Raw genomic sequence first — 27,058 nt, 5'->3', positions numbered from 1 at the left:
CCAAAAGCCATTTAAGCAACACCTATTCGGTGATTTTACGCGTAAACGAAAAATTGAATACTTTTTAAGATGTCCTGTAAAAATTATTTAAGCAGCATCATCCTCTTTCACGCAGCATGCACAGGAGATGCAGTGATCAACAACAAGAGCATTTTTGCCCAAAAGAAAAGGTAACAACAATATTAAACAACGATTCATTTGAGGAAAGCCTTCCTTTGTGAATGCACCCTTATAAGAGTTGAACGTACCAACAACAATAAGAGTCATTATAAAGAATAAGAATATTAAAAACCTAGAATATAAGCAATTCATCACTTAATAACAACCATCCTACCACCAGTCATTTCTCAATACCATTATAACACCATATATACGAATGAGACAATTGCAACAAACTAATAACAATAATAATAATAACAATATTGGTGAAGGACTCTTTCAACAATTATCCTCACCAACACACTCCCAACAACACCAGCAAGCTGGCACTGCTACCAACAATTCATCGACGCTGTCAGAGCTTTTAGGTAACGGTATCATTTCTCCACATGGTTTATTCATGACTCCTAATACTCAAGATTCGCTTAATTCTCTCCTCCAACAAAATTCAAATAATAATCAAAATACTCTCAATCATTCACAATCACAACAATCCTTGAATTCTAACATGTGTCTCGACACGAATAACATTTCCATTGAAAAATTACTACAGCAAGTTGAAATGCTTAATCATCAATCGAATATTGTTGCTCCTCTCCCACCTAACATGAACTGTTCCAACAATAACCAGTCTCATCTTCAACACACCCAACAAGTTACCATCAATATGGATACAAACTCTGTAAACTCTACATGGAAGATGAATGGTATTCCCTCTCCTTCCGACACCTCCCCTAACAATTTCAATCAAACTAACCTTCAACTGTTACAAATGTTCTCTCAACAAAATCAAATTCCACAGCAACCATCCTCCAATGTAAATATTGGCATGATAGATAGTAACTTATCTGAAACTTCAATTCTTCAATTGCTACAATCTAGTCTTAATAACCAAAGAATGGTCTCGAAAAATCAACCCATCATGCTTAATGGAAGTGTAAACCCACAACAACAAGTTGTATTTGGATCCATGAACAACCACCCAACATCATCATCGTCGGATGTATTCTCATCATCTCCTCATCATCATCAAGCGTCCATTATCATTAATCCGAATGATTTCTCAGCACTAATTTCACATTCACCTCAACATGCCTTAAATACCTCCTCTCACCAAATGCAAGATTTACTAAAACCAGTAGATTTGTGCGCATCTAACGATGAACAAGTTCATTCACACTCGTTTACTTCAAACTCAATGATGGAAACCTCAACACTTCAACAAGGTTCAGTAGAGGAAATGCTTGGAGAAACTTCAAAATCTGCATTCATGAATGTGATGAATGAAACATTCACAAGTGAAATGATAGATGAGGATAAACCACAAAAGGGAGGAAAAAAGAAACGAACTAAAAAAGTTACCAAAGCACCCTCAACAAATAAGAAACCAACAAAGAAATCCAAAAAGAATGTTCAAGAAATTTCAATATTAGTCCCTCAGCAACATGTCCAATATGCTGATACATCTCCATCAGCTATTCTATCCATCTCTCCAAATTCTAATAGTAATAATACCAATTCAAATGGAACATCAACACCTCAAAATGGTGATGCATCAGAAAAGAAGAATGAAAAATTTAGTAGACCCTTATTGAAGAACGAGACTGTACTGTGTGAAAATAACAAGTTTAAGAATAATTACTTTGTATTCTCTGGAACACCTACAGGTGCAGGATCAAGGAAGAAAACAGCAAGGACTCATTCAATATCAGTTCATCCATCTAGTGTAAGTCAAAATGGAACTGACCTCTTATCTCCAGCAGGACTTGCAACACCAACTAGTAGTTGTGGAGGTTCATTTGCTGATAATTCCAGTCAAGCAACAATTCAAGAAAATAACGACTCTATTGGAAGTCCATCACCACAAAGTGAAAATAGGTGGGCGAGCTTTGTGACAACTCTCTCGGAAGGGGACAGGCACAGTCTTATGCAGGCGCTCCTTGAAGCAATGGTGAAGAAATAAATCAACTTACTTTCAGCACGGGGCATTTTCATTATAAATACCCCTTAGTAAAATGCAATAAGGAAATACTAAGCTAAAAATGTGTACAATTTAAGGAGTTTATTGCAATGCACCTTGAACAGCCTTAGTAACGTAAGCACCTTCCAAATGCTTAATTTCTTCCTCAGTAAAGACAATTTCTGTTGCAGCAACATTCAACTCTACATTTTCAATCTTGGTAACACCCACCACTGGAGCAGAAACATAAGGCTTGGTCAACAACCAAGCAATGGCGATTTGAGCAGGGGTGACGTCCTTCTTTTTGGCAATCTCAGAGACTCTTCTCAAAGTTTCCTTATCACCCTCTGTTAATTCCTTTTCGAATTGCTTTGCAAATGGATCAGTGGTAGCTCTAGTGGAAGATCCTTCAATTTGGGTTGAGTCGGCAAATTCGTGAGCTCTGGCAAGAATTCCACGTGAGATTGGTGACCAAGGTGTGCATGTTGTCAATTGATCCTTACACAATGGAATCATATCTCTTTCTTCCTCTCTATAGAGTAAATTGTAGAGATTTTGCATGGAGACAAACTTTGTCCAGCCCTTCATTTCTGCAACGTGTTGTGCCTTTGCGAATTGCCATGCCCACATAGATGAAGCACCAATATGTCTGACCTTTCCAGACTTGACCAAATCATGAAGAGCTTCCATTGTTTCCTCAATTGGGGTATTATTGTCCCAACGGTGAATAATATACAAATCAATATCTTTTTGAAATTATTCCAAATTATTCCAAAGCAAATTATATTAGAATTATGATTCGACATTATCATGATTAATAAATACATACAATCAGTTCCCAATCTTTGCAAAGAATCTTCAACAGCATGCATGATATGCTTTCTCGACAAACCATAAGTATTTGGAACGAGATTTTGCACACCATTTCTAAACAGAGTCTTTTGCTCACCAGATTTATCGATAGGGAAGAAAACCTTGGTAGCAATAACAATTTCCTCTCTCTTGATATTATTCTCCTTGATGAATTTACCCAAAATTCTCTCACTTTCACCATTTGAGTACATATCAGCAGTATCAAAGAAATTAATACCCAAATCCCAGGCCTTCTTCAAGATTGGCAATGATTGAGCTTCATCCAATACCCATGGTTGCCACTTTGGTGATCCAAAACTCATACAACCTTGTTGTTGATCATCAAATTCCGATCACCATTTGAAAATTCCGAGAGAGAAAATTAAGCCATCATCAAATTGATCATAATTAATAATTATTATTATAATTAATATGAGTAATCAACTTACCAAAGCAAATTTGAGAAACTTTCAAGCCAGTATTACCAAATTTAACGTATTTCATTTCTTGTGTTTTTTTTTTAATTTTATTATTTTCTGAAATTGAAAATTTGTTTTATTTATTTTGAATGAGAAAGTGCGTACGAGGTGATTGATAGGGTAAATTAAACTTATCCGATTCTACGAGGGTTGTTAATTGCTAATAGTTTTCCAAGACTTTACAAATTCATTAACATTGTTGATAAAATTATCAAAACTAGTCCAGTAAATGAAAAGTATTCGAAATGGCAGCTGACACTTGCACTTGTACGAGTGGTAATTTGAGTAAACACTCCAAATGGTGCACTCTCTCCAAAAATCTTGACAAAACATGAAGAGCAGCTTTTCAAATTATTAGATTTGAATTGGAAAAAATCAATTCCATCTCCTATTATAGCATGAACCTTGTTTTTGGTTAGTAAATCAAATTGTTCATCATAGGTTGAAGGAATTTTTTTAGCCAGAGGTAGTGATTGATTAGCAATAGTTTCGTATATTGTTCCTTCATAGAATGCAACTGTAACATTTGGATTATTCAAATCTGAAAAGGTGGAAATCATAATTGTGGAATTATCCAATTCATTTCTCAAAAAGCCATTAGCAGTTGAACCATATGCACATTTGGCAAAGTTGACTTGGGTTGACCTTTCAGTTGTAATGGTAGTGTCAGCAACTGCAACATCGCAAGCAGCAGTATCCACTGCCTTTTTCATTGAGGAGAAATAACCATTCTCAGTATTGACCATCACAAAGGATGCTGTCAATTGAATTGTATATTGACTATTTAAATATTTCACAATTCCATTTCCCTAAACACAACAATTCCAATTTTTATGAGAGATGAAACAAGAAATAAACATACCACTGATTTGTAAATGGAAAGCCACGGTTCAGAAATATAACCAGCTCCATCATAACACATCTTGATAGTTGAAACATTACTTGGAATGGGATTAATTGTTGGAAAGGAGGTTGGTGTTGCACATGTTGGAACAGGGAAAGCAATGGCTTGTGAAAATGGTTAGAGAAATTCATTCAGCATGGTTCATATGTATGGATGATATTCAAGATAACAAACAACATACCATCATAGATGTAATTTTGAAAGGAACTGTCGGCAACTAACTTGCTTAAAGCTGCATCTACAGCTTGATTGAATTGAACGGAGGATAATTGAGCATTGGTTACTGAGTACAACTGGTGTTGTTGATAGAAAGATAGCAGCAACAGAAAGAAACAACAGAATGAAAGAAAATGTTTGGAATACATTCGAATGATTGTTTTTTTTTTTAATGAGTTTGGTTTCCTATCTCAATACTTGACGAGATGATTTTCATGCCCGAATGATAAGTTTCTTATTGAAGGTTGCTTCAAGTAACAGCGTTGTGGCTTATTTCATTTTGTTAGAGCACAACCGACACTTGTTTTGTTATCAAGTACTTTTTCACATTTCCAAATAGGAAGATTAAGTTTTTCTTCAATCACATCCCAAGAGGAGTTAGTTGGCTTAGTGTTATTCTTTGTAAGATGATGTTTCCTCATACATATCTATTACCAGTAGTAAGATGTCAATTTATTGTTTGAATACCAAAATGCTGTGCTTATTAGATGGTGGAAAATATTTAAAAAATGATTAAATCACAAATTGCTCATTCGGATGGCAATTTTCAGCACCATGATGAGAAAATAACAAATCATCGGAATCTAGTTTCAACAAATTTAAATCAAAAGGAAACAAATCTTGTTGTATTTTCGGGACAATCATCACTCACTCAAACATTTATTGATAACATTTCAGTGCCAATTCTTCATCTTGTCTATCAAGTGATATCGAGTTTAAAATCATTTGAAAAATTGAGGAATGTAAAATTGGGAATGGCTGCTTTAATTATTTATTATGGAGGATTACTTGCTTTTCTATTACATGTATGTAAAAGAATAATATTCGGAATTAATAATATTTAAATATATCTGAATTAATATATTATTAAAAACAGAGAAATAATGATAGTAAATTATTATCAATTTACGAGAGATACAGAACAAGAGGAAAACAAATTATTTATTCAATTCAGGACCCAAACACAACAACTAACAATAACACCAAATTGAATGGAATTACAACTTCCAACTCTTCACTTTTGGATAATTTACTTTCTCAAGTCAAATCCCTATTCAAAAAGTAATCAAGCAATTATTATTTAATTCTCCACATTGATAATTAAAGACTTGGAGATTTTAAAATATTGGCGGGAAAAATCTTGAACTATTGAAAAACAATATCAAAAAAAATATCCGAACTAGATTTTCATAATATGATGGTATCTTCGGTAGCTGCTATTGGTTCTGATCATAGGAACAAGCAACACTGTTGTTCAATTAAACTTATAATAACAATAACATTACTGATTGTGATCAAGTATTTTACGAGTGGTGTTGAATCGGCACTTGATGATAGTTGGAATCAACGATACGGAAACAGTGCTCGTTCTCGTCATTCACACTACTTTACTAATCATGCCGAGTGGACTAGAAAGTTCAAGAATACATTTGATTCGATAGAGATTGAATCTTTATTGATGGATCCTAATAGAGGTGAGATGGTAGTGTTGGGGTCGAAAGATGAAACACAACAACGTTTGATTTATATAGGAAACGAGAATGGAACCTATTCTGAGAGTGAGAGTTTTATTGATTACAAGTCATGGTCGAGACCAACTGTTGGCTTTTTGAATGCAGTAGTAGATGCTAATTATGGAAATTATTTTATTGTGAGACAGTGCCGTGCAACAAAGGAATATGGTATTTTAAAGATTAGTAGACAATCAATTCTATGTATCTTCAGAATATCTCAAGTGATCAATGATCTGATGACCGTTTCAGATAACACCTTATTGATTGCTTTGGATGATGTGGTACTCACAATTGATTCAAATGCTGGATCTGTAAAGTGGATTATCAATAGACCTAATCAGTTCAAAATGTTTAGCCAATTTTTATTGGATTTTAGATCTGTGGATGGTTACGTTACAAGTAGAGATTATTTGGTAAAGTTTAACAGTATCAATGGTCAAATTGTTCAATCAGTAGACTTTTCCAAGCAACACATTTCATTTCCATTATTAGGAATGACATCACTGGATAATTATTTGATCGTTTTAAGCCAAAATACAACAGGTGATAACTTGGAATTCTCAATTATGGATAAGAAGACTACAACCATCACCTCTACAGACTCTTACAAGTTAACTTTCCAAAAGCAGGGTATGAGGAATTGTTCCAATGCTTTTGCATTCAATAATTCAGATAAGTTTGGAATTGTGTGTTCTGTAGAATATCCAACAAAGGGATCCTTTATCTATGTAGCTCAAATATTCCAAGTTGTCACTGAGGGATCTCATTCTGAAATACACGTCACCAATCAAAAGGTAGTACAAGGAACAAGATGCTCTCTTTCCATTTCTACACTCCAACATGGGTACTTTGGAATTCCATGTTCAAATGGATTGATAATTTTACAGACAGACTCTGTGGGCGAGATTACTTTGAAAAATTCGAATGTGGAATTTAATGAACGAACTCAATTGATTGGAGCTTTTCACAACCAATATTATTTAATTTCCATTAACGGGGATTCTATTTATGCTGTGAATGGGGTTTATCCCAAGTAAAGTACTCAACAAACCCTATTAGACTAGTAAACACTTTCGAATTTTTATTATCACTCTTAATAATCTAGATGAATACAGGAATATTCAATGAAACCATAATGATGTTAGGGAATTTCATCCAATACAAAAAAAACAATCTTGAATTTGAGAAAATTCTTGGAGCGAGTAACTCAGTAGGGAGAGTAAGGTTCTCATCTTTTAATGATACGTCATGTTCTGGCGGGATCGTTGAGAATGGACCTGGTCGAAGGTTCAATTCCTTCCTTGCCTCAATCAAACCTTTTATTATTATCTTTTTATTCCCTTTGAATAATTGTAAGTTTGTATAAGTGAAAATAAAGGAGATTAATTCCTGTTATCTATTTGCAATTATCTTAATTCATTCCCTTTTGAATAATTTTCTATACTGTCTATATGGTTTCTCCCTAGAATTGAGATATTTAATCCATCCATTAATGGTTACATTATTTTCCAATCCAAAACTCTTCACAACTTTGAGAATGTTAACAAGATTTAACTTTTTCAAAATCTTGAGGAAAGAATCAGCCACAAGAATATACTCAATTCCATAACTAATGATTAAATGAATCATTCCATAAATTAGTATTCGAATCTTGTAAAACATTGGCATGTTCACTAGTAAAAATATGGATTTCCACACTTGGGCTGGAATTAGAATAACATAACATGTGTACAAGTAAATTGCAACCAAACAGCAAATGTACATAATATTACAACTCCACAACGATTTCTTATAAGGTTTGCTGATACTAAAACTGATGCAACAATTAATTGTACACAATGTGGACATGAAAAACATGATTGTTGATTCATAGCTCAGATAATTCTGAGTCACATCCTCACTCGGATGGTCCAATAGAGTAATCCAATTAAACTTTCCTGAATGAATTTCAATCCAAACCAGTAAAATTGTTAGAAAACTGAGAAATATCTGAGAAAACCAACTCAAGAGTACTTGCTTAGAGAATAGTGTGGTGGGTGGTTTTTTTCTCTTCAACTGATTCGTTGACTTGGTCCTAGTCATGAGCAAGAGAGTTGGCAATGCAATAAACAAGTCCACAAACAGATATTGAAAATCAGACATTTTCGTATTCTTCTGGAATAGAATCACCACAGTATAGAATTGAATCAGACAGTAGAGAGACATGTACTTGAATACTTGGAATGAGGACCACAGAGCACATCTTCCCTCTCTGAGTACTGAAAGAACGCACTCAATGGAAGGTTTCAGACTTGTGAACGGTGCAGCAAGAGATGCCTCTTGATCACTGCTCAGAGAAACACCAACATGAGCTAGTTTGAGAGCTTTGATATCATTTTGACCATCTCCACACATGAGACACGAGTATTTCAAATCGTTTTGTAAAATTTCCACTAATTTCATCTTGTCCTGGGGAGAGAATCGACTATAGATTTTACAATTCATTAGAATAAACTTGATGAAAGATAATTCCAATTGGTTATTGATAGAGATTGTGCAATCAGAGGCATGTTGTAAAATATAATTGAAAACTGGTCCAGTCAGGGCGAATTCTACCAAATTGGCATATAAATGTGATTCCTCAATTAATTGTTCAGTGGTAATTATGTCCTTTTCAGAATCTACATTTCTCCAAACTAAACTATTCATCCAATTTTCATTCGTTCTTGACAAATCCAATTCGCCAAGGTAAATTTTTTCACTCGTCATTAATCCAATTTGTCTTGCAACACTGGTCACTGTGAATGGATTATCTCCAGAGGCTATCACAACATCTAGATTGCATTTCAATAACTTTTTGATGACTTGTGGAGTTTCCTTTTTGAGCTTATTTTCCAAACATATTAAGCCAATAAATTTTAAATCACATTCCACTTGATTTCTATCTATTGTTTGAATCATTTCCAAATCATCAATAAATAATTCTCTAAAAGCAACCCCAATTACTCTATATCCCTTATGTGAATTACTATACAGAGTTTGATAGAAATCGAATGGAACACTTTGTGAATTATCGCATAGCTGTTTGATCATTTCACCTGATCCTTTTGTAAAACAGAAAATCTTTCCACTTTGATGTTTCACAATGACTGACATTCTTTGGAGTGAAGATTTGAAAGGGAAAATTTTGAGAATTTCAAAACTAGTTTCCTCATTTTCAGATTGAACTTGTGAATGTCCACTTGTTGGGTGATCTTCAATGAATTTAAAAGGGGTGGCTTCAAATATTTTGATATCGAGTGGATCACCAACTAATTGACCATTTTGAAGTAGTGTCAATTCATGGCAAGTTGACATTGCCCAATGCATTATATCACCAACAGGTGAGTTTGGATTTTCTAACAGTTCACCTGAGTTGGTATCCAAATGATTACTCTGTATCACATGATGTAGTTCAAGGTGGTCACAAGTCAAGGTATTGGTCTTGTCAAAAACTAACTTTTTCACAATACCTGACAAGCTGATTCTTTGAGGCGCAATGCAAAATATATTCCAAAATCTCAATCTATAAATTGCAAAGGACAAAGTGGTGGCAATTGCAATTGGAAGAGCTGGAGGAATCACAATAGTCATCAAGACGAAACATTCCAAAAATATTCTAGGAATTGGCACGTGAATATTGTACAAATTGATAAAAGTTCCAGCAACCCCTGCACATCCAAAGAAAAACATGATAATCATATACTTGAATGAATCTCTATATAATTGGAAATTGCTTGGCTTGGAATAAATGATTGGAATAATTAATTTTCCTTTCATAGTTTGAAATCCTGTATTAATAACCATACCAATCACTTGATGCTTAATCATGATGACATTAGTGCCTGCATAGAGTGTATGTCCCTCGAAAATATTAGAAATCTCGCCATGTTGATGAAAATGATTCGACTTGTTTGGAATGTGCATCTTTTTAACAGGTGTACTTTCACCAGTCATGATGGATTCATTGACAATGACCTGCCCGCTCATTAGAATCATATCACAAGGAACATTCATTCCATTTTCAATCTCTACAAAGTCACCAGGAATCAACTCACTCGACGAGACACGTTCCCTCTTATCAATGTGATACTTGTGAATTGAATTGGGTTGAGAGATGGCTTGATCCTGAGATAATTTGACTCTATTCAATTGAATAACTTGATTTCCAGTCATTTCTCTCAGTTTTACCATTGATTGTCTTGTAGAATGAAGATTAATCAAACAACTCAATGTGCTAATAAATGCAATAGCAAGAGCATAAATCCAATAATCAATCATGCACCAAATCACAACACTGACAATTTGAAAAATGTAGAATGGGTGAAAAACTTCATCAACCAACAAGGAGAAGATTGGTTTCACAGGTGTTTCAATAATATTCTTTCCAAAAATCTGATTCAGTAACTTGTGAAATTTAGAGAGATTTTGATTCTCCACAAATTGATCAATCTTTTCATGAAGTTGATTAAAATTATTTCCAATATTAAATCGACACGGAATGAAACCATCCCTCTCTTCACAATACACAAAAGAAACAGTTCTAAATTTGATAAATTTCACATTAAATTCTCGTTCCAAATCACGACAAATAGGCACCACTGTATATCTACCAAATGATCCATCCATTCCATGAATACTACAATTCGACTCTATCAATAAAAAATCAGCTTGTTTAAAAGTGGTGGAAATCTTCACACAAGTCAAATACAACTTTAACCAATTAATCCATTTACACAATAAGAGCAGTGATCCGAGAGAAGCAATACAAACGAACCAAAAGATCACCTCCATAATGAAATTCCACTTGAAGGCCTGGCAACTCGAAATTCCATAAATAATTTCATCATCTTCATTGGAACTGTTTGAATTGCCATCACCGTGATGAGAATTATTTTGTACTCCGAGCGTAATGATTATGTTTGATGTGTTGCTTTCAATGTGTTTTTGTTGCTGTTGTTGTGGTTGTTGATACTGCTGAAAGTTACGCCTGAAGAAATCGAGGTCCACTTCATTTTCTGACATTTTTTAAAACAGTAGAAATTTACCCTTAGGATACGGTTAAAGTAATTAAGAATCCTTTGTTTGTGAAGTTGTCAGGTGTCAATAAGGAATTCAGGATTAGATGTATGTTATGAATATAGAGAATGTTCAGGTTTTTGAAAATGTTCATCTTGTTAACAGTTCAAATGAAGTTATTCAAAATATTTACACTCTTTATTTACAAGACATTTCCATACAATGGAATATCACATTCATTGTTTAGTGAGGTTGATAAATTCTCAATGGTTATTGGTTTTGCAAAGGTGCACACGAAGCAGAGGAAGAAATTCCATTTGTGGAACTTGACGAATCCTCTTCCTTTACATTTTGCAATATTAGAGGAGGATTTGTTTGGGAGGTTTCTAATGTTGTTGAGGTTGTGGTTGGGACTGGATTGATGATGGGATATTTGATTAAAACATTAGAAAGGGATTGCTGAGAACTTTGAATTGTGGTTGTGGTAATTGTTGGCCACTTTTCAATTCCAATCTGATCTCTGACACTGTAGAATCTTCTCTTTAGAGTACTGACACTAACACCAAGACTTTTTGCAGCATCACGTTGTGAGAGATGTAAGTGTTGGACAATGGATTGAATTGGAATTTCTTTGAAACTGCTTCTTCTTTGAATAATTGTATCATCCTCCTCTGAAGAGCTTCTCTTATCAGAATTTGTTTTTTTTGATTGAATCTGAGGACTGTACGAGGAGAAGGAGTATCGCTTTGTTCTTGAGCTACTAGAATATGGTTCGAACGCCTCATAACCATCAATGGATCTTCTCTTGGAAGGTTGTGCTTGGTCTACAAATGAATTGAATTGAGAGTTTGCAGTGGTGCTATTGAAGGTTGAGATGGTGGAACTACTAACATAATTGTGCGAGTTATTCATGGAAGGAAACCCTGGCAAACCAGCACTTGTTGGAATTGGCCTGAAAGCATATGGTGACAAATTTGAAGGACCATGAACTCTTGAAGTGCCTGCTCCACCCAAGATTGAGTACGAATCTGGTCCAGTATTATTGGATGGATAAGCAATGCCTCCATTCATTGATGGGGAATTAAGGGACCAGGCACTTAAATTCAAACATGAAGGACTATTCAATGGTGGTGGAATACCAATGTGAGGAGTTGTTGACTGTTGCCCTTCCAAGTTAATTGGAACATAATTTGCAGTGTATGTTGTTTGTTGAAGTGGTAATTCTGTCAACATTTTGATAGATGGTAATCTGTGTCCATTTCCGCCTTGATCATTGGTGTTGCTTTTTGCTTGCTCATTGATCGTTGGGAACGAATCAGCACTTCCATTCTTTGAAGACTCAATAGAATCTTCATCAATTGAACCTTGTATGGGAGGAAGGAAAGAAAATTCGTTACCCTTTGGATTCAATGCATGATTAGAGAAGGACCATTCGCCGGAATTTCTTGGTTGACCAGTTTGTTTAGTAACATCAAAACTCATAGTGAGGAAGGTGTTGCTGTTTTTTCTCTCTTGAATTGAGTAGCAGTTTGTTCTAAATAACTAACTTTACCTGTTGAATTAGTTGATCAATTCTCTTCTTTTTAATTTTTCTTTTAAAAGAAATCACTGAAATTGGAAAATGTCATGTATTTGGTGGATTACGCTCATTGAAATATTTTACCAATAAAGAATCAACACAATTTCCTCATGTATGATTGTTTCCAAGTATAACTCATTCTCAAAGAACGTTCTGCGTGAACTCTTGATTTCAAATATTGTCGAATTTTTGTTTGAAAATCGCCAACGAGAAGCTAGAATTAGAATTCTTCTTTCCAAAGTTTCAATCAACAAGTTGAAGATATATTACTTGCTTTCTCCTTCATTATTCTGGCAATCAAAAAAAACCTTAACACGAGGAAGTAACATGTTGAACAGAAACGGGAAAATAAGTGGAAGATCTTGAAGTTTTAAGGATTTTTTTCAAGAGGAAATTTCCTCATTGACCTCTTCAACAATTTCAAATAAGGCAAAACTGTGATAGCTGTAAATTATTTGTAATAAGATTTTAAAGAGAGCTGCATAGTAAATAATCAATCGTCGACGTATTATCTGATTCGTTCATTATTTAGTTCCGATTTATAATCCGAGGCAATCGATTTTTAATTCTCATCAATAATATTACATTCTCATTCCACTCCTGCTGGTGCTGGTTAGAGTTGTTGATGACTAAAATCCAGAATAGAATTAACAAGATATGAAACAAATTCTTGTACTTTCAATACTTGTTGAAACACGTCCTTGCAAAAGTTGAAAAAAAGAGAAAAAAACGCGGCGAGAAGAGGATTGCCTTCCAAATTCACACGATCTGAATAATTATTCCGGAAAAGATTGAAGAGGAAAAAACAATAGATTCAAATATATGATGCATTCATTGGCAGCAACAAATTCGACCCTGACACATAATATTGTCTCATCGACGTGGACAAATTTTCAACACGTCGATTCTGATGACAAAATTGAGAGAACATTCTTTGGTAATGAACAACAACCTATTGTTGGTCCTTTTAAACAACCACAACAACAACAACTATCATCATCAAGCCTTCTGTCAAATCAACAACAACAGCCACAACAAGAACAACATTCAAAAAATAATAATATTAATAACAACAATAATTCAACAACAATAACGATTGAAAAAATCAATGATGACCTTGCTCTCGAACAGAATAACAAACAAGAGGATGAAAAATCAAATTTATTACCACCAAATACTGATTATAATAATGTTGGTGATGATGACCTTTTTAATGCTTCCTCCCTCGATAATAATCATTTGTTTAGTATGAAGGAGTTTTATGATGGCAAGACATTATTGTGTACAGGTTGCACTGGATTTATTGGAAAAACACTTGCCGAAAAGATTCTTCGTTGCCTTCCAAATGTAAACAAGGTATACCTTTTAATCAGATCCAAGAAAAAGGTCGAAAGAAAGACTTCATCAGGAACCTCTGAACCAAGATTAATATCGGGATATGACAGAATGTTAAACGAGATTATAAGGTCACCAATCATGGATAGACTCATTGATGAAAGATTTAAGGGAGATCGTACTCAATTCGAAGAGTATGCTCTTTCAAAATTAATCTGTGTTGAAGGTGATGTCACTGACACTGATTTATTCTTTCCAAATTATGACAATACACAAAAGGCAGAGGAAAATTGCAAGAGACTTTGTGAAATCAAGAATGAAGTCAATATTGTGATACACGTAGCTGCCACTGTTGGATTTACAGAACCATTACCAGATGCTTTACGTTTAAATGTATTTGGTACACTGAATATGTTACGTTTTGCTCTTCACTGTCCAAATGTGCAATGCTTTACACATGTTTCAACTGCCTACGTTAATTCTAATCAACCAAGTGGATCAAAAATTTTCGAGAGATTTTATCCACTCTATTTACAGAACTCAACTGTTGGAGAGAAACAAAAGAAGCATAGAATTAGAAAACTTGTCACTGGATATACCAATACACAAGAATATACACAGGGTTCTGAGGAAGAATTAGATGAAATTGAACAATTTTGTGAAAGAATTTTCTCTGACTTTTCTTTTGATAGATTTTTTGACATGTCACCATTGTCAAATACTTACAAACCAGATGTTCACAATAAGGAAGACCAAAATTTCATGACCCAATTCACCAATACGGTCCTTAAAAATACCAAATTCCCAAACACTTACACATTAACCAAACATTTGGCTGAAAAGCTTGTTGCAAAATATCATGGAAGAGTTCCAATATCCATTGTCAGACCAACTATTGTTGGTGCAGCTCTCAAAGAACCACAACCAGGTTGGATTGATGCTGTTTCAGCTGGTGCAGCTGTATACTTATTTATTGGGCTTTGCGTTTTGAGAATAATTCCAGGAAAATACGACTCTATTTCAGATCAAATACCTGTAGATTTTGTAGTGAATACACTTTTAATGTCTCCTGTAGATGTAGTGAAAAGACAAACCAGACAAAGAGCTATCACCACTTCCAAAGATGGTAATGAAAGAGGCCTTTTACGAATTTATCACAGTGGAACTTCAACATCAAATCCAGCTCCTTGGAGAACAACAGCTACCAGAGTTGCTGAATATTGGAGAAAATGTCCATCCAAACGTAAGATTGATCCAAGTATGAGTCCAAACATTCTTATGATTGATAATCCAATTAATTATAATACCCAATTTTTCTTGAGATATACTGCATGGTCACAATTGTTCAAAGCATTGGATAGACTTTCTTATCATTATCAAAATTCCGTTTCCATGTTGAATGGAAACAATGACCTCTTAGGAAATTTAATTAAGAGTATATTTTCCAATGATACAAATTCATCATCACCAACACCCGTACAAAATATACCTACAAGGTATTCGAAATTAGCAGCAGACCTTCTCAAAGTCGAACAACGAGCTCAAACACTTGGAGAACACTTTTACCATTTTACAATGAATGAATGGTTCTTTGATAATAGTCATGTCTTGGAAGCTTATGACAAGATTGAACAAAATGAAAGAGACTATTCATATGGAGAAACAAGTGTTTTCAATTTAGATTTCGACTTTGATTGGACCGAGTATTTGGAACTTTTCTGTTATGGTATTCAACGATTTTTCCTTAAAGAAGAGCCACAATTCATTCCTTTACAACAACAGCAACACAGGGCTCAACAAATGAGAATTCGAATTGCATTAGAGGAAGAAGAAAAGAACAAGACATTACAAGGAAAGAATAATTTACACTTTAAGATTAAAAATTTCAGAAATTCCAAACTGTAATAAACTAATTCAGTTTATTACAATTTTATCAACCTAGCTAAAGATAGCCAGTTTAATTTGGCTTTTCTGAATAGATGCCAAAGAATTGTCAAAAATTGATAGGTTTCCGAGTGTTTGAGCATTGTTTCTCATAATATTCCTTGCACCTTGAAATATAGAATATCATTCTCTATAATGGACCGTCCAAGCAAACCTCAAAAGGTCAATCATACACAAAGAGCCATACATTTACAACCACTTCCAAACAAGAAATAATCATCCCTACATCTCGCTTTGACATCTGTCAACAAAATCAACACGTAAAAAACAAAATGACCACTACAAGCACCACTCCCATCATAATTTCTCCTTCCACTTCTGATAAGATAGTCTACAATGAAGATGAATACTATGATGAAGATACCTTCTCAAATCCCACTCCAACTATCAATATCAAGAATTATTCATCACCATCATCATCCAATAATAACAATCGAGTACAACAACAAAATAGTAGATCCCTTTCTCCACTCTCCCTCTCACCAAGAAAAACATCACATTATCTTCATGCCTCTCAAATTAAAAATCGAAGAAATTCATCACCCTATTCCGATGATGAGTCAAATTCCTGTAATCAATTAGATGATGATTTACTGTTATTTGACGTGGAGGATATATCTGATGTGGATACTCTGAGAAATACCATTCTTGATTTACATAAAAAGTTAGTCAGAGCTAAACGAAACTTGCTGGAGAAGGACGAATTGATCAAATCTTTACGATTGACCATTCATAAGCAACAACAAGATTATGAATCACTGAGTGATAATTATGATGACGATGATAATGAAAAGATAGAAAGATTGTTATCTCCTTCAACCATTCCTAATACAGGCTCTGAATTGAGTTTGTCTCCTCCAACAACAAGTACTAATCAATCAATTAGTTTACATTCTTCCAATTCTCCAACTCCCTCATCACCATTTGTCAATAGTGGAGTGCAGAGTTTTAAAAAGAAGATTGTAATTAGAAAATCGAGTAAAGCACCAACAGCTGATTCTAGTCCAGTAACAACAAATGATAATCAATCAACAACTCCAACGGAAGAGGTAAAGAGACCAGTTTTTAGAAAATCAAGTCTCTCTGAAGGTACTTCATCAACAACAACAACAACAGCAGCAGAAGATGTCATGTTGAGTTCACCAAGATTGGAATTGATAGGAACACCAAGAGGATTGAGAGAAAGGCTAGGATCCTCATCTGCTACATCATCTGTTTCATCACCTGGTGATATTACTCAATTAACTGATGAAGATATTAAAACCCTTTCTAATAGAAGAAAGAGAAATAATCAATTATTTATTGACAGCCCAAATGTGGACTCAAAAGTCATTGATATATCAAATAATTTACTGTCAGACTATGATGATATTACAAATAATCAATTGTATGGCTTGCAAGAGGTTGAATCATTCTTCTTCAAAGGAATATATCCTGATGTGGATCCAATTTATGAGAAGTATGATTTTCAGGAGGCTCAAATATTGGCAACTTTGGATTTTGACTTGGAATCTGCCTCTTCTTCACTCATTCTAACAGCTAGCGATCTTTCAAAGAAGGCCAGAATTTCAAAGAATAGAAATAATACAATTTCAAAGACTGATACCACAAATGACTCGAACCAACCATCCTCTTCAGTGGCACCAACATTACAACCATTTGAAAATTATTTCATTTGTCTTAAGGAGAAATGTCTGGAGCCACTGTTTAAATCTGACAATTTGGATAAGTATGTTGGATTTAATGAGGAGGAATCACCATCTAATATTGTGAGAGATCCTACGTCGAATGTTGTAAGAGCTGCTACCCTTGATAAGTTGATAGTGTTACTGACTTCTAATGAAGAATTTGAGAATGAGTACATGTACCTCTTCTTATTGACCTACAGATCTTTTACAACACCAATGGATTTATTGGAAAAGTTAATTCTCCGATTCAATACGCCACCACCTCAAGAGTGTTTATCACTGGAAAGGGATAATAAGATGGAAGAAATGGAAGCTACCTTCCAAAACTTTTCATCTAAAATTCTTACGCCTATGCGTTTGAGAGTTGGCCAAGTGTTGAGCAATTGGATTCAGAATCACTTTTATGATTTCCGTGAGGATGTCGAGTTGAAATTCAAATTGGACAGTTTCATTGATGAAATGTATGAAATTGGAATGAAAACTCTATCTAAAACTTTGAGAAATCTCCTCCAAAGATCTTCAAAGAGAAAGGAAACTTTCAAGGTTCAACAACTCGAAGAAGTCAAACACAGACACGAGCTGCAGGAAAATTTGAAGACTAGTGGAAGTAAGGGAAGTGGAACACTTCTCTCACTCAAGAAATTCAAACTTCTCAATAGAAATAGTGAGGAAAATTTGAAGAATATACCACTAGTTCATTTGGGAAATAATAGATTATGTCTCCAATTGACATTGATCAGTTATAGACTCTTTGAAAAATTGCGTCCAAAAGAATTTTTGAATCAAAACTGGATGAAAGAAACCAGAAGTAAGAAGGCACCAAATATTTATGCCATGATTAATAGATCCAATGAAATCGGAATGTGGGTAGCAACAGATATACTTTCCTATGAAGATGTCAAAGAAAGAGCCTATGTTTTGAAACAATTCATCAAGATTGCATCAGAATGTGAAAAGATTAGAAATTACAATACCATGTATGATATTGTAGCAGGATTGAATTCAAATCCAATTCACAGACTTAAAAAGACGTGGGATCTCATTCCTGAAAAGTGGAAGACTAGATTCCAAGAACTTCTCGAATTGACCAACCCAAAGAAGAGTTATCATGCCATGAGAGAGGCACTCTCCAACAATGCAGATAAGACTGTTCTACCATATATCGGCATGTTTTTGACGGATTTGTTATTCATTGAGGAAGGAAATACTGACTTTACAAAGGAAGGAAATCTCATTAACTTTTCAAAGAGAAGACTCTTAGGTCAACTCATTCGTCAAATTCAAACCTATCAACAAGGTTTCTATCAAATTGAAATTATTCCACTCCTTCACCAGAGATTGAACCATCTCATTTATAGACCTATGGACGAATTGTATGAAATTAGTTGTAAACTCGAAGTTCCACCACAAGTAACGAAAAAGAAGAAGAAAGTCATTGTATATGATGAAGATGACAGCTCTACCACCTCCTCAGCAGCAGTCTCTTCAACTGCAACAACAGCTGTATCAACAACCAACGATCAATCTCCAGAGGACTCCAATGTATTGTCCAACTCGAATCTTTCACCTAACAACAACTCAGACTACCTCACTAAAAAACGAACTTCCTCTGCTATCTCCTTAGACAGCCAAACAAGTAATTCTGAAGAAATGTCTGAAAGTTTTGATGAATCATCACACGAACTTCATATTACAGATATTTAGTACTGCAAATACTGTAAATAAATACAAACTCTCCACACATTCAAAAAATTTTATTCATTAAAACACTGGCAAAAATAAACTTCCCGCCAAAAACTAATATATTTCTCATCTTTCAAAGTTAAAAAAAAATGTTCTACTCTGAATTTATCCTCACCAAGAAGGGTCCTCTAGCAAAAGTTTGGCTGGCCGCGCATTGGGATAAAAAGTTGAACAAGCAAGCTATTGCTGGTTTAAATTTGGAAAAATCGGTAAAGAGCATTGTTGATCCTACCATTCCTATCGCCTTGAGAACCAATGGTCACTTGTTGTTGGGTGTAGTCAAGATTTACTCTAGAAAAGTAAAATATGTTTTGGCCGAATGTAATGAAACTCTTACCAAGATCAAACTTCAAGCCAAGACAAAGGATGTTACCGATGAAAATATTAACATGCCAGCTCAACACACAACAGCTACCAAGAATCAAATTACACTTCCTGAAGTTAGTGATTTGGATTTGCTTCTTCTTCCTAATGCTGCTGCCATCACTTTGGAACTTGGAGATAATTGGCAAAGCAATATTAAAGATATTACATTGATAGATTTTGCTGCTTGGACCACTGAAGAATCATTCGAACCAGTAAGTGTGTGATTTTAATAGTATTATTGGAGTAATGTTTCTAAATGTTAAATGAAATTGTTTCTAGACCTCATTGGAAGGAAAAATTGATGACATGATTGCTACAACACCAACAACAACTACACCAACCTCTATTGAAGGTGTAAGAGCTGCTCAAAGTGGTACTGGTATTCACACATCTGGAGGTATCACAACTATTGGTACCGATAAAGTATTCGAAGGTGGTGTTGATATTCAAGATATTCTACCATTCGATGTCACAACACCTGGTGTTCCAGGTTCTCCAATGGGAGAATTAGGTGGTATTGATGTTGGTGACATTGGTTTCACAGGATTTGATCAAGGTCTAATTACCACTCCAGGTCTTGTAGAACCTGTAATATCAACTCCAACTGTTGGAGAAGAAGAAGAGGAAGAAGAACAACCAACCAAGAAGAGAAAGAGAAAACCAGGTAAACTAATCTTTGATGAACCTGCAAATTATTCTAAAGGTTATTATACAAAGAGAATGAAGAAAACTCCAGCAGAATTAATTACAGAAAGAGGAAATGCTCCAGCAACAAGAGAAGAATTTGAAAGACATGCCCAAAGAGGTGTTTCTAAGGATATTTGGAAACAAACACCATTTGGAATGGATCTTCCAATTGGATTTATTGATTTCTTCTCCACAGCCATTGATAGAGTAAATGCAAAGGATAAGAAGCCACTCACTGAAGAAGAAAGAGATAGAGAACAATTGAGAGAACAAGCTGCTTCCACTCCTGGAGTTGTCTTTGTTACACCTGGAATTACACCTATGGAAATGCCAACTGAAATTGGTGGTTTGGATGCTGATTTGGATATTGCTCCAACAGAACCATTCGAACAACCAACAACTGGTATCAGAGGAAGAACTACTCTTGGTCCAGGAGAATTGAGTCCAATTGCTGCCGATATTTTAATTGATGAAGATATTGAGGATATGTTAATTTCCACAGCTAAGAAAAAGAAGAGTGCCACTCCTCTCACTGATCAACAAAAGAAACAAATCATTGAAGATAGAAATAGAATTGAGCAAGAATTGAGAGAAAGAGCTTCAACACCTTCACAAGCACGTGGTGCTCCTTCAGCCGCTGGTGTTACTGATAGAACTGTTAAGGTTTTGTCCATGTTAGAAGAAGGTTTCAAACAAGCTGATTCAGATTCTTTGAGTTTAACAGAAATGTTGAAGGGTAAAAAGAGACAAACTGCTGCAAGATGTTTTTATGAAACTTTGGTCCTTAAGAGTAAGGGTCTCATTGATGTAAGCCAAAGCGAACCATTTGGTGAAATTGTAATTAATAAGGTTGAGTAATTCAATAACCACCATCCCTCTCCCAACAACGATTAATTTATATATAGTGTACAGTAACCAACTAAGATAACAACAAAACTAAGAGTAAACCAAAAATGTCTCTGTTATTATTCAATAAAACAAATTAATTTAATTTTCCAAAATGAATCGATTATAAAATTGGTCTTTCCAATTCGTATGGATGAGAAAGAATCTTAGAGTCTTGTTCAGATTCCTTACAAATGACAATAGCTTGTTGGAAGAGTTTTTCTCTATCATAGTGAACTGAGGAAACATCCATAATTTCCTTTCTCTTTTCCAAAAGGGAAGAAGCTGTTGTAGTACGGCAAATGTAAAGAAGTTTTTTACAAAGGTCCAAATCATAGATAATACATCTTTCTGGATACATCAATTTCACACATTGGACAACCATATTTTCATAAGCATCCAAATCAGAGTCTAATTTAGAAATAGATTGAATGGTGTATGAGGAGAGTCTGAGCATTAAAAGTTTGTCTTGATTACTTTGAGTTGATTCATATTCCTTCAATTTAGATTCAATTGCCGATTCAATTGATGAAATATCCTTCTTGTATTTCTTTGTTGATTCATTGAGAACTTGTTTGGCAACCTTGCAATATTCTCTGTTTACCAAAACAATATTAATGAGAACCTTCATCAACTTGGTATATTCAAGAGAGTATTCACTCTTCATCATTTTCATATTTTCGCAATGTACTTTGTACAAGTTGAAGGCAAATTCAATATCATCATATGTAATTGGCTTTTCCGAGTCGCTTTCTTGCCACATGGTATGCAATTTCTTAGCAACTTGATAAACACGTAAATCTTCTTGACGATATTTGAGGAGAGGAGTATAAGATTCAGCAGCTCCCTGTTCGACGTGGTGAAGTGCTTGACGGATTTTTGGTCCAAGAACCCAAGGATAACCTGATGATTTTTCTTGTACAACTTGAATATACTCATCAAAGGTAATTCCCTTTTCCTTTGGTAACTCCATGGTGAATTTTCCGTTTTCATCTAATTCAACTTTAGCGTTTTTATATTGTTCTGTTGTATCTTTAACCTTCTTGGCTTCTTGGTAGAGTTTTCTCTCCTCGTTTCTCATTGTTCTCAAAGCTCTAGTGAGTTGATGTTGGTTTTCTTCACTCAAGTTAAGTTCGTCATTTTCAAATTGGTGTGTCTTGTAGGAGCGTTGTTGAATGGACAAGACTTTAGATGGACGAACACGTCTTGTGTGTTGAAAGGTTCTGGACAACATTTTTTTTTAAAATTCAAATTTTTATTTTTTTAAATTTTGTTTTCATTCAGTTTTTTCTTCATGATTTAGGAAGAAATTAGGGTCAACATGATGGGTATTATTCGAGAGAATTACTTGATGATTGCAAAATTATTAATGATGAAATGGTAGTGAAGAATATGAATAAGCAATTGATGAAGAGTGAACCTGTTTTATTAAGCACACACAATTATTTACAATATAATTGACATACATGGTAGGGCATGCATCTTTCTCTCGATATAATAAATGAGTTATTGGAAGTTATTTCAGTAGTATTACTTATTGGATACAGTTTGAGAAAATCTCTTAATAGTAGAATCTTTTGGTGGACTATTTGTTGGTGAAGAGGCAGCATTGAGTTTTTCAAAGAATTGTAATCTTTGTGTGATTGGTAACTTGCTGTCATCTTTGAGATTTTCACTCGAAGAGGAAATATCGAGAACTTTCTTTGTTTTTGATGGTGATGATGGTGTATTGGGATCAGAGCTATCAAGTTTCTTATTTCCTACAATGAGTGTCTGAGTTGTTTGACGACGAATGAGTGGAGATCCACTTGTTTCTTCCTTATTATTGGTACTTGTTGGAGTGGAAACATCCTTCTTTACTGCACTGTTCTGTTGTGGAGTTGCACTACTCGTGGAGAGTGTAAGATTCTTAGCAGCACTTGTTACAAATCTTCCATTACTAGTATTGCCAGTAGAATTTGAACTTGGATTCGAGTAGAGTTGATGTAGGGATTTAGAATGTTCGTGAGATGGAGTGGCTACGGAGCTATTGTTGGTTGGATTAAAATTCATATTCTTAATATCCTTTGATTGTTCGGCATTGAGGGACATTCTACTGTGGGTGGAAGGGAGAGGTTTTGGAACTTTTCTAGGGGATGTCAATTGTTCAGACAGTAGGGTCGATGTATTGGTGTGATGAGAATGAGATCCAGGTTGAGGAGACATTGGAGCTGTTGGGAGAGGTTTAGACTTTCTCTCACCTCCAAGTCCCATCAATTGGGTATGTTGTTTGATTGCATCGTGAAGTTTCTTAATTTCCTGATCTTTCTGAATGAGTTGTTTGTACAAGTCCTGAATAATATTCTTCATAATTTCAACTGTATCATTGGCATTTTCCTGAGGTTGTTGATTGGAGAGGGATTTTATACGATGATGTTTGATGTGAAAATTGCCTACATGTTGATCGTCACTCTCTGAACAGTTATTATTATTTGGTGTAGAGCTAGTTGTTGTTGTTGTTGAAGTTGTAACTGCACTGTTACAACTCAAATTATCTGTTGAATTGGTCAATGAATTTGAGGAAGTGGAGGAAACATCATCAAAAGATCCACTAGCACTCACATTATAAGTAGATGAAGAATTTGTATGATTATTGACAGCCTGTTGAAGAGCAGCACCACCTTTCAATAGTCCACCTACAAATCGTTTCATTAAATTGGCTCCAAGTCCACTACTTGAATCAGCATCTTCATACATGTTATATCCATCAGCTGCATCACTATCTCTAAAACTATAATTATCCATATCAAAAGTATTAGGACTTGCTGGAAAGAGAGAAGAAGCTCGTTTCTTTTTCTGTTTTTCTTGATGTTTTTCCTTTTCTTGTTGATGTTGCATCTTGTCTCGTATCTTTTTAATAATAAACTTTTCGAATACTTCTGAGGAAAGATATGATTCGAAACTATCTTGTTTCAACTGTAAATTGATTTGTACAACCAATTCATTGAAAATTTGTTGAATTTTTCCTTGGATAAATTCTTGTGTCATGTCATGATTACTTTTAAAATCACCATTGGGAAATAAACTTTTCAACTCTTCATATTGTTGAATCACAGAACTTCTAATCTTATCTGTTATATTCAATTCCTTGCTAGATTCCAATTTCACATAGGTATCTATCACAACCTGTGTCTGTTCCATCATAATTGGAACGGTTTTCATAAATTTAATATTATCCAAGTGGAGAAGGAAGAGTAAATTCTCATCACAATGAGTAACATTGGTCAAATAGTCGAGAAATGAACTACAGGCCTCCCTATCCCTCATGATGGTTGAATAGTTAAAGTAGTGTTGAATTTTAATATTCTGATTATTTCCATAGAAATTATAAACTCCATTTGTATTATTATTATTATTGGTAGTGTTTGTTGTTGATGATGATGTGGTGGAAGTGATGCCTGGAGTACTTGATGTAGGTGATGTCGAAGATTCAACCGATGACATTTTGTTATTAGAACAAAGTGTGTTTCTGAGAGAAAATTATTTAGGAAGTTGGGTTATCAATTTTCTTTAGATTATTGTCAATGATGACGACGATAAAATTTTATGGAAGAGAGATCTAACTTGTATTATTCGATTCTACTAAATTATTGTTTCAAGACGAAACTGTTGGGTAAGGAACAACAAGTGAGAGTAACAATTATCTTGACAATTTTTCTGATGGTTAGGAAAGAATGCAAAGTTGTTTCACAACTCTTATTCGAATGTTGGTTGCGAATGGAAAGAAGGACTCAAAGATAGTCGATTTTGACAAAAATTGTTTGATGACTATTGATGGGTGATATTTGTGGTAGTTGCGTTATGGTTGTTTTTGCCCTGTGTTGATTGTAAACAGAAAAACTATTGAAAATTTACTTCTCATTCAAGAATTTCCTTCTTGTGAGAATCATGTTCGAAGTTTAATGTTCAGTGAAATTATTTGTAAATGATAATGAATATTGGGAAGATGTTGCATAGATGACAATATTTCATGTTAAAGTCTTGAAGCAATTAGACCATTTTGTGTTCCAACCAAATAAAAGGTCCAACTATCTATTTGAGTGAATTTGTCAGGAATCATCGAAAAAAAGGATTTATCATATTCTTGGAAATAATTGAAATGTTAACAAAACATAGAATGATGCATCATTCCACAAGATTATGATTCAATCATAAGGGAGTTTATCTGCTCTTCACAATGCCTTACCAATGCTACATGTTCAAATATTTTTATTTGTGCATCATTTTTCATCCCATAATATTTACAATTGATTTTTCATTATTAATGAGCTTCATATATTCAGTTCGAACTCTTCTTATGAAAAAACAGTTCTTGTCCAGGGACTTCGCGTTGTTATTGATCGTCAAAGTGAAACACGTGATTGCTGATTGCAAACTGTCCCAATTACCCCGCTTACCACTCTCTAACGGGAGTGGGGAGCAATTTTTGAACTCTGGAAGCTCTTCAGAGTAATATGTAATTGAAATTTTGTGTGATGAAAAACTAAAGGAGGTTGTTATGTTTACTATTCACTGACATAATCAAATTCCTCACTTTCACTGCCATCATTCGATACTTCAGTATCATTCTCCTTAATACAAGCATTGATAATGGATTCAACTTTGTTCTGCAATTCAACATTCTCCATTGATTCCACAATCAGTTTAATTTTATCCATGTCCAATTCACAATCTTCGTCATCAATCCACTCCTCAATGAAATATCTCTTCAAATGATCCAATGAGGTACAACCTTCCAATAATATGACAGGTCTCACTTTGAATGTGTATTTCCATGCATATTCACTAATCACTGGCAACACTTCAACACTCATTAAAAATTCACTAAAGCTTTCCAACACTTGAAGAATTTCAGTACTTTCAATTTCTGATAAAATAAATGTGAGAGATCTGCAAATTTCTTCGATCTTGCTTTGAACTTCTGCAAAGTTTTTAATTTTCTTTTCAGTATCTGCAGTGTATGGAATCCATGTCTTCTTCTTGTTACTCTTTTTTGGAGTTTCAAATTTGAGATTTGGAATTTCATTAATTTGAATTTTCAACAGCTCCAATTTAAGCTCTGGCAACACGAGGAAATCTGCCAAGCTAATCATGTCACGTTTCACCTCTTCATTAATCTTGTCAAGTTTTTCATTGTGGAAGAATTTCTTCAATTGTTTCATGGATTTGTTAATATTTGAGAGTTTGATAGATTCACTTGGAAGTGTGAATGTGGATTCTTCCAGGAAATTTCCAGAGACTGCTGCTTTCAAAACAGGACCTTTGAGAAGATCTTTCCTAACGAAAATGGATTGAGAGGAGCTTCCTTCGTATGTTATACACAATTCATCATCGGATTGTTTGGATGGTTTTTTTGTGGTTTTTGGTTTCTTCTTTTCTTCAGATGAATCAGACGAATCAGCTGCTTTTGCAATTGAAGAAACCTTTTTTACAGTTAGTTTGTTAAGAATTTTAGATTGTAATTCATTGTTTTCTTGCAGAGTTTGGAGAATTTTACGTTGCAATATGTTATTTTCTTCCAGTTTATCCATAAATTCGGATAGAAATGAAGATAATTTCACTTTCTTTGATGGAGGTTCTAAAGAGGAATTTTCATTTAAATGCTCATCCATTTCATCTTCGGAGAGTGAGAATTCTACTACTTCATGATCAAGCTGCCACAAGTGAAAAA

General features: G+C 34.5%; 11 protein-coding genes and 1 pseudogene across 12 annotated transcripts; 6 read left to right on the top strand and 6 right to left on the bottom strand.

Annotated features, from left to right (window-relative positions):
• Positions 1–116: 116 nt before the first annotated feature.
• Positions 117–2,122, top strand: NAEGRDRAFT_47937 (uncharacterized protein; the record flags this gene model as incomplete). The annotated part of the gene is made up of 2 exons (XM_002679109.1): positions 117–170; positions 341–2,122. 2 exons carry the CDS (start codon positions 117–119, stop codon positions 2,120–2,122), a joined length of 1,836 nt encoding a protein of 611 aa, XP_002679155.1.
• Positions 2,123–2,221: 99 nt separating this feature from the next.
• Positions 2,222–3,475, bottom strand: NAEGRDRAFT_32349 (uncharacterized protein; the record flags this gene model as incomplete). Its single annotated transcript, XM_002678985.1, has 3 exons — positions 2,222–2,865; positions 2,949–3,299; positions 3,421–3,475. 3 exons carry the CDS (start codon positions 3,473–3,475, stop codon positions 2,222–2,224), a joined length of 1,050 nt encoding a protein of 349 aa, XP_002679031.1.
• Positions 3,476–5,747: 2,272 nt separating this feature from the next.
• Positions 5,748–7,170, top strand: NAEGRDRAFT_79204 (uncharacterized protein). Its single transcript, XM_002679108.1, has one exon. It carries the CDS (start codon positions 5,766–5,768, stop codon positions 7,119–7,121), a length of 1,356 nt encoding a protein of 451 aa, XP_002679154.1. The 5' UTR covers positions 5,748–5,765; the 3' UTR covers positions 7,122–7,170.
• A 110-nt stretch (positions 7,171–7,280) lies between these two features.
• NAEGRDRAFT_t222 lies at positions 7,281–7,393 on the top strand (annotated as a pseudogene). Its single transcript has one exon. The product of its transcript is annotated as a tRNA-OTHER (tRNA).
• On the bottom strand, positions 7,388–11,127 carry NAEGRDRAFT_79203 (uncharacterized protein; the record flags this gene model as incomplete). Its single annotated transcript, XM_002678984.1, has 1 exon — positions 7,388–11,127. One exon carries the CDS (start codon positions 11,125–11,127, stop codon positions 7,501–7,503), a length of 3,627 nt encoding a protein of 1,208 aa, XP_002679030.1. The 3' UTR covers positions 7,388–7,500.
• Positions 11,128–11,391: 264 nt separating this feature from the next.
• NAEGRDRAFT_47933 (uncharacterized protein) lies at positions 11,392–12,603 on the bottom strand (the record flags this gene model as incomplete). Its single annotated transcript, XM_002678983.1, has 1 exon — positions 11,392–12,603. The coding sequence occupies one exon, from the start codon at positions 12,601–12,603 to the stop codon at positions 11,392–11,394; it is 1,212 nt and encodes a 403-aa protein (XP_002679029.1).
• Positions 12,604–13,954: 1,351 nt separating this feature from the next.
• On the top strand, positions 13,955–15,469 carry NAEGRDRAFT_1939 (uncharacterized protein; the record flags this gene model as incomplete). The annotated part of the gene is made up of 5 exons (XM_002679107.1): positions 13,955–14,086; positions 14,231–14,252; positions 14,412–14,657; positions 14,769–15,099; positions 15,139–15,469. Coding segments are annotated over 5 exons (1,062 nt in total), but the record flags the coding sequence as incomplete, so codon positions are not given.
• A 782-nt stretch (positions 15,470–16,251) lies between these two features.
• NAEGRDRAFT_65816 (rasGEF domain-containing protein) lies at positions 16,252–19,371 on the top strand (the record flags this gene model as incomplete). Its single annotated transcript, XM_002679106.1, has 1 exon — positions 16,252–19,371. The coding sequence occupies one exon, from the start codon at positions 16,252–16,254 to the stop codon at positions 19,369–19,371; it is 3,120 nt and encodes a 1,039-aa protein (XP_002679152.1).
• A 128-nt stretch (positions 19,372–19,499) lies between these two features.
• Positions 19,500–21,321, top strand: NAEGRDRAFT_47930 (uncharacterized protein; the record flags this gene model as incomplete). The annotated part of the gene is made up of 2 exons (XM_002679105.1): positions 19,500–19,988; positions 20,056–21,321. 2 exons carry the CDS (start codon positions 19,500–19,502, stop codon positions 21,319–21,321), a joined length of 1,755 nt encoding a protein of 584 aa, XP_002679151.1.
• A 112-nt stretch (positions 21,322–21,433) lies between these two features.
• NAEGRDRAFT_79202 (methyl-accepting chemotaxis protein) lies at positions 21,434–22,582 on the bottom strand (the record flags this gene model as incomplete). The annotated part of the gene is made up of 1 exon (XM_002678982.1): positions 21,434–22,582. The coding sequence occupies one exon, from the start codon at positions 22,580–22,582 to the stop codon at positions 21,473–21,475; it is 1,110 nt and encodes a 369-aa protein (XP_002679028.1). The 3' UTR covers positions 21,434–21,472.
• Positions 22,583–22,742: 160 nt separating this feature from the next.
• Positions 22,743–24,831, bottom strand: NAEGRDRAFT_79201 (uncharacterized protein; the record flags this gene model as incomplete). The annotated part of the gene is made up of 1 exon (XM_002678981.1): positions 22,743–24,831. The coding sequence occupies one exon, from the start codon at positions 24,829–24,831 to the stop codon at positions 22,879–22,881; it is 1,953 nt and encodes a 650-aa protein (XP_002679027.1). The 3' UTR covers positions 22,743–22,878.
• A 1,061-nt stretch (positions 24,832–25,892) lies between these two features.
• On the bottom strand, positions 25,893–26,999 carry NAEGRDRAFT_65812 (uncharacterized protein; the record flags this gene model as incomplete). Its single annotated transcript, XM_002678980.1, has 1 exon — positions 25,893–26,999. The coding sequence occupies one exon, from the start codon at positions 26,997–26,999 to the stop codon at positions 25,893–25,895; it is 1,107 nt and encodes a 368-aa protein (XP_002679026.1).
• Positions 27,000–27,058: the final 59 nt, after the last annotated feature.

This window comes from Naegleria gruberi (assembly GCF_000004985.1).
Source record: "Naegleria gruberi genomic scaffold NAEGRscaffold_15, whole genome shotgun sequence".
NCBI classification, from domain to species: domain Eukaryota; phylum Heterolobosea; class Eutetramitea; order Acrasida; family Naegleriidae; genus Naegleria; species Naegleria gruberi.
This window is presented reverse-complemented; position numbering and strand designations above follow the sequence as displayed.

Bases quoted from the DNA above. Each gene is read 5' to 3' on its own strand.
- NAEGRDRAFT_79204 (XM_002679108.1), top strand. From the start codon at position 5,766: ATGATGGTATCTTCGGTAGCTGCTATTGGTTCTGATCATAGGAACAAG.